The sequence below is a fragment of the Oryza sativa genome, chromosome 3 (genome assembly GCF_034140825.1).
Source record: "Oryza sativa Japonica Group chromosome 3, ASM3414082v1".
Taxonomy (NCBI): domain Eukaryota; kingdom Viridiplantae; phylum Streptophyta; class Magnoliopsida; order Poales; family Poaceae; genus Oryza; species Oryza sativa.
The window spans coordinates 26,220,060-26,226,690 of record NC_089037.1 but is presented as its reverse complement, the minus strand read 5'-3'; the positions used below and the strand labels follow the sequence as shown (position 1 = coordinate 26,226,690).

Sequence of the window (6,631 nt, the reverse complement as noted above, 5' to 3'; positions counted from 1 at the left end):
TAATACTTAATTAATCTTACACTGATGATATGCTTTGTTTCGCGTGTCCTAGATATGCTCATCCAATGAGATAGACCAAATAATTCCTAAAAGATAAAAGGACATCTACATGCTGTAAAAAAATATATATGATTGTTAATTTTCCTAAAAAAATATATGAATAAAGAAACATATAATATATAAAAATACATTCATGATACACCATTTGGATATATCAGTTTCGCGTGTCCTAGATATGCTCATCCAATGAATGATTCCTAAAAGATAAAAGGACATCCACATGCTGTAAAATATATATATATATATATATATATATATATATATATATATATATATATATATATATATATATATATATATATATATATATATATATATATATATATATATATATGATTGTTAATTTTCCTAAAAAAATATATGAATAAAGAAACATATAATATATGAAAATACATTCATGATTAATTTAATAACGTCATTTGGATATATGAGTATTACACAGGATGGAATGAGTTAACTTTTAGAGTGCTACTCACAATTTAAATTGTTTTTATTTTTTAAAATATAAGTCCAATTTAACTATGCTCTTCAGTGATATACAATCATATAATCCACAATTTTAATTTTTTATTATTATTATGGATGATTCGATGAGATCCGCTGTTTAGAGTGAAACTTGAAATAAAATATACTTTTAGAACTTAAAACATATGGTTAACATGGATTTTTTTTTAGTTTTTCATCTAATCTAAAATATACAATAAGGAAAAAGGAAAAAGACATATAGGGGATATGTACGGACGTACAGCTCCATGAGGATACGTACGGCCGGGTAACATGGGAATCTTTTTTTGATAGATTGATTTGGTATTTTCTTTAAACTAGAAAAATGCCCGTGCGTTGCAACGGGTGAAGGATATTTTAATCTTATTGTTGTTGTACGGTTTAGCTAAAGTGAAATTAACTGTAAGAATTCGCTTAGATATATTTTTTACAAAATCATGAGCCGCAATTAGGGGTCCGATCGTCTAAAGTTAGCATGCAAGTTTTTTTAAAGAGAATTCTATATGACTCCTTTTGTATTTCTAAAAACGAACACAATTAAAAACCGACTCAAACACGGATATGTATTTCTACAAGCGATTGAACTTAAAAACCGATTCAAACACAAATAGCGTACCAAAAGTACCAACAAAAACATCTTTATGTTTTATAGTAGTAGAGATAAAGATTTCTTATACGACTCCATCCATATTTCTAAAAGCTAACGGACTTAAAACCCGACTCAAATACAGATATATATTTTCAAAAGCGAACTAACTTAAAAACCGACTCATAATAGTAGAGAAAAGATAGAGATGCAACCCGTTTAGACTACTGGACGGGTTACGTAATATTAAGTAATGGCTACTCATAAAACTCTTCAACGGAATACTGCACTTGGATTTACCACGACATTTGAAGGTTAATTAATTACCTAACCTATAATGGTCTTGCTTATACCCCAAATTACATTAGGAAAGATTAATTAATTAATCACAACCTGGGCTCCATAACCTAACTAAGTCAGATTGTCATTAAGATTAGGTCTCCATGCGCAATGGACAAGCGACAGACTCGGACAGGCAAACATGAGAAATCTGCACACACCCAAGATATATTCTCGGTATTACGTATAGATAGAAACATAATCGGTCGGTGCATGGAAATCCTGATCCGAACAAAATTACAAGGACGAAATTGCGGACTCGAGCCTGACACTGGTAACAGACGACGTACCAAGCAATCCAAAAAAAAATCCGTGTGACCAACGTGGCGCAGCACAAGTCGATGATGTACGTACTCCATACTACTCGTTACGAACAACGGAGCAGAGTCTAGCTATTTCCGAGTTGTACACGTACTCGTACATGATTATTCGAATACAATCCGTATCGGAGTCCAGTACACAATAAAGGCCATCTAGTCGATCATGCAATCCGTGTGATCAAGAGGGAGGGACGACATTGAGGAAAAAAAAAACGCCGGGAAAGGCAGTTGCTTCCCGTTCCACCAAATTAAACATGGAGATCATGGAAGAGGCGCCGCTCGCAGCGAGAGGCGTCGAGGTGGTGCTACCGGAGGACGTGCTCGCCGAAATCCTCCGGCGCCTGCCACCCCGCAGCCTGGCCGCGTTGCGGTGTGTTTGTACGGACTGGCGTTCCACCATCGACTCCCGCCGGCTGCTACGTGCGGACCTCCTCCCGTTGTCGCTCGCTGGCATCTTCATCGACTTCTGGGGCCTTAGGTTTCCGGACTTCTTCTCCCGCCCGTCGCCGACACCCATTAGTGACGTGTTCAACTTCTTTCCTCTTGAAAAAGGTCCAGACATCATGGACCACTGCAACGGCTTATTTTTGCTTTTCTCTCTCCTAGTGGTTAACCCGGCCACTCAGAGGTGGGCGTGCTTGCCACCATTACCCAGCCACTCTACCAAGCTGGATTTTTGGTTCTTGTACAATCAAGGATTGATCGTCTTTGACCCCATCGTATCGCCGCACTACGAGGTGTTTATGATCCCATTTGTTAACTCCGAACAATACTGTATCGAAATAGCGGATCTTGTCTTGAAGGAATCAGAATGGCCACCATCACCACTCATCCTTCATGTCTTCTCATCAGCGGCAGAGCGATGGGAGGAGAGATCATTTGTCAGAGAAGGAGATTCTGCAGGAACCGTGGCTTACGCTCAGAGGCAGTGTCATCTGGATAACCATGGAAACTTCTATTGGCGTGGAGCGCTCTATGTGAACTCATATTTTCTTATGAGGTTTCATCTCTAGTCTTAATAATTTTTTAGTTAGTTTACAGCTCCTTAAAGTTGCATTCTGCTTTCTTTATTTACTGTTTTAAATCCTTGTGCTTTTGCTCTTCGTAGGATATCCATTTCCGATGGAAGCTACCAAGTAATCCATTATCCCATTGAAGTTTACAAGAGCAGACCACATGTTTACGTTGGAAAATCAGAGAAAGGGGTATACCTTGCATCACTTACAATTGATGGTCGCCTTTCGATTTGGGTCCTCGATGAATCATGTGGCCAGTTTAAGTGGGTATTGGAGCACCAAAACAACCTTAAGCCCCTGCTTCTACGTTTGAACCGTAGCAAACAAGTTTATGGACCGTGGATCTTAAGGGATATTAACTATCATCTTTATAGCCAAAAGTTTCCAGGGGAGTGGAATTTATACAATCAGAACTATGATCCCTCTCATTTTCATTCTCCAAACGATGAAGCACCAACGGAAAATAATTTTGAATGGCATTCCGACGATGATGATATTGTAGACAATCAATGCAACAGTGAAGAGCGTAATAGTGGTGACTACCTTACGTTTCTTGGATTTCACCCTTACAAAGAGGTTGTCTTTATGTCTTCTGGATCAATGAAAGGATTCGCCTACCATTTGAAAAGCTCAAAACTTCAATGTTTGGGTAACTTATACCCAAAACACTATGAACACTTCGCCGAACATGAACACATATGCCAGTCATTTCCATATACACCGTGCTGGGTTGATGAGCTGCCTGAAACTAGTATTTCAGTAGATAATCTCTGTCAAGATTAGCTTGTATATTGTTTGGGGAATTCTCTTTGGTAAGGCTTTTGTTTCTAATCTCAAGTAAACATTCCAAGTTATGAATATATATTGATTATATGATTGCGGACAGAGACAATAAAATCAGAAAGTATTTGAATTCTATAACCATCAGCATAAATCTAATATGAGTATCAGCTATAAAAAATAGGCACATCCTAATTAAAAACGAATTTTTATTTTATTTTACTCTACGTGGACAAAAAATTTAAATAGATATAACTAGATGATATCATGCGCGTTGCTACGGAAATCGGTGAATATAAATATATATTAAGTTATGTGCGGTGGTTTTGACACAACAAAATCGTTGTGATTTGTAGTAATTCTAATAGGTAACTTACGTGTTTTACAATGGATGGTAATCAAAACTGAAGAATTTATAATAATATAGGAATCCAATTAACGCTTTTATCTGGTGCTCGATGGGTTAGGTCAATCGGTATAGGATTAGTCCTTGCCACGTTTGGGGCAGCTATATAACGGAATCCCATTTTTGAACGGGATGATCCTGGTTAGGTATCAGGTCCGGTATCGGGTGATACATATCAGGTATTAGGCGATTCTACCAAGTTTTCAGGTGATACTCGCGACATATCAGGTGATACCTATCAGGTATCATGCGATTCTTGCCACATATAAGGTGATACTTGCGAGCTATCGGATGATACTTATCAGGTATCACGTGATACCTATTAGATGATACTTGTGATGTATCATGTGATACCTATCAGGAATCACGCGATACCAGCCAGGTATCACGCGATACACACCCGACATTGACGCTGACGACCACTGCCGCCCCAGCACCCCTTCCTCCCTAGCTCCGGCCACCGCCGCCGCTCCCTCCTCCGGCTCCAGCGACGCACCACCACCGCCCCCTCCCATCCCCTGGATCCGGCTACCACCACCGTTGCCCCTTCCTTCCCATGCTCCGGCCACCGTTGTTGCTCCCTCCTCCGGCTCCGGCAACCGCCGCCGCTCCCTCCCCCGGCTCCGGCCACCGTCGCCGCCCCCTCCCCTGCCGGCTCCGGCCACCGCCACCGCCCCCTCCCTCGGCTCTCTGGCTCTGGCCACCGCCGCCGCCTCATCCCTCCGCTCTCTGACTCCAGCCGCCGGCGCCCCGGCTCCGGCCACCGCCGTCACTCTCTCCCTCGCTCCGGCCACCACCGCCGCCCCCTTCCCCGGCTCTCTAGCTCCGGCCACCGCCGCCGCTCTCCCTCCACCACCGGCTCGGCCCTTGTGCCTTGTGCTCTTGCAGCTGATAGAGGTGGAGGGGAAGCTATCCCATTGGGGCAACGGTATCCCGTCCCCTAGCATTCCTTCAATTGTAATCGAGTTTTTATAATCAGGTGATTAGAGGTTGAGGTTTTGATCTAAAGAAAGGTGATTAGAGGTTGAGCCGAGTCCAAGTGAGAATTGGATTTTTGCAGACCCTTTGGGGCAGACGTGCTGGAGGTTCACACACGAAAATCAGTTTTGCTCGTCTGAAAAAGTCAGTTTTGTAGTAGTGGGTGAGTTACTGAAAGGTATTAAATTTCACGCTAGAAACCATGGTGTCAAAACAGATACTATCACTGCTACGAAACCTGTAATAGGGACGTGCCAGTTTATGGAAAAATCAGTTTTGTAGCTGTGGGTGAGTTACTGAAATGTATCAAATTTCACGCCAGAAACCAATGTGCCTCCATATTGCAAAAACAGATACTGTCGCTGCTACGAAACCTGTAATAAGGACGTGCTAGTTTATTAAAAAAACTAGTAAGCACCCACGCGTGGCCGCGGGTGAAGTGTGAGAGTATCTACCTATCTATTTTTTTTTTAGAATTCTTTGAAGACTGGGCCGGTGGAAAAATCCTGGAAAATTCGCTCCCACGGGGAGTCGAACCCAGGACCTCAGGTGCTACTGAAGCTCTTGTAACCTCCTGGAAAATTCGCTCCCACGGGGAGTCGAACCCAGGACCTCAGGTGCTACTGAGGCTCTTGTAACCACTAGGCTATAGGCCCTTTCACATCTATTTATCTATCTATTCTATTATTCTATTATATACTAAAAGTCCATTAAACTTCCTATAAATATTTCTAAGCCACCACATGGTACCCTGTAAACGCTCCTAAACCACCACGTGGAACCGTCTAATTTTACCGTTGATTTTCACTTATATTAGTGGATCCGTTATTTTATACTATTAGATTAGATCTATACACAGTTGATTTTCACTTAATTTAGTACACTAATATTTTAGTAGTAGATTACATATAATATGTATATGTATATGTAATACCTTCCTCCTATATACGAGAGAAGATATAGATGCCGAGAGAAGATATAGATGCCAACAGTTGGCCCAAAAAAAGGCAAAAGTACGTACTGTACGTAGTATGGAAAAGAAAATCCATACACGTTGATTTCCACAAATTAGTAGACCGTTTTTTTAGATTAAATATCTATGGGTAATACCTTCCTCATATCTCTATCTCTTGTCTATCTCTATCTCTACTTACTTAAAAAATTTAAAAGGTTTCCGTCGTCCGTCTAAAAAAAGTGAAAAAAAAATCTGATTGTAGGGTAAAAGGGGCGGAAAAAAAGCGCTCCAATTGTATGGTAAAAAGGACAAGAAAAAAAAAGTCCCGAGCCACCTTCACCCGTCGCTGTGCGCCTTCACTCATCATCTGCCTTGCGTTAGCCCATGTCCGCTTCCCCTCAAGCAACCACCGGTGGAGAAACCATCTTTGGTCGATCCACTAGATTTCACAATAGTCCCGGTTATATTAAAAACCAGGACTAAAAACATCTTTAGTCCCGGTTTGAAAGCTCTGAGGAATTTTTTGATACCAACCGAGACTAAAGATCTATTTATAGTCCCGGTTGATAATAACAACCGGAGAAAAAGATCGATATAAACTTTACTCCCGATTGATGTTACCAACCGGGACTAAAGATCTATTTTTAGTCCCGGTTGGTGTTACCAACCGGGAAAAAAGTCGACATA

The 6,631-nt window shown here is 41.0% G+C and overlaps 2 protein-coding genes across 2 annotated transcripts; one reads left to right on the top strand and one right to left on the bottom strand.

Moving 5' to 3' along the window:
- The first annotated feature begins 2,021 nt into the window (after nt 1-2,021).
- On the top strand, nt 2,022-3,704 carry LOC136355876 (uncharacterized). The gene is made up of 2 exons (XM_066309057.1): nt 2,022-2,809; nt 2,918-3,704. The coding sequence occupies exons 1-2, from the start codon at nt 2,064-2,066 to the stop codon at nt 3,606-3,608; spliced, it is 1,437 nt and encodes a 478-aa protein (XP_066165154.1). The 5' UTR covers nt 2,022-2,063; the 3' UTR covers nt 3,609-3,704.
- Nucleotides 3,705-4,319: 615 nt separating this feature from the next.
- LOC136355672 (uncharacterized) lies at nt 4,320-4,958 on the bottom strand. Its single transcript, XM_066308500.1, has one exon. The coding sequence runs from the start codon at nt 4,956-4,958 to the stop codon at nt 4,320-4,322; it is 639 nt and encodes a 212-aa protein (XP_066164597.1).
- Between the last annotated feature and the right edge of the window lie 1,673 nt (nt 4,959-6,631).

What these genes read in the sequence shown, in the direction of transcription:
- LOC136355672 (XM_066308500.1), bottom strand. Translation starts at nt 4,958, where the DNA reads ATGCTAGGGGACGGGATACCGTTGCCCCAATGGGATAGCTTCCCCTCC.
- LOC136355876 (XM_066309057.1), top strand. Translation starts at nt 2,064, where the DNA reads ATGGAGATCATGGAAGAGGCGCCGCTCGCAGCGAGAGGCGTCGAGGTG. An exon ending in AACTCATATTTTCTTATGAG is followed by an intron (nt 2,810 to 2,917) that starts GTTTCATCTCTA and finishes TGCTCTTCGTAG; the next exon opens with GATATCCATTTCCGATGGAA.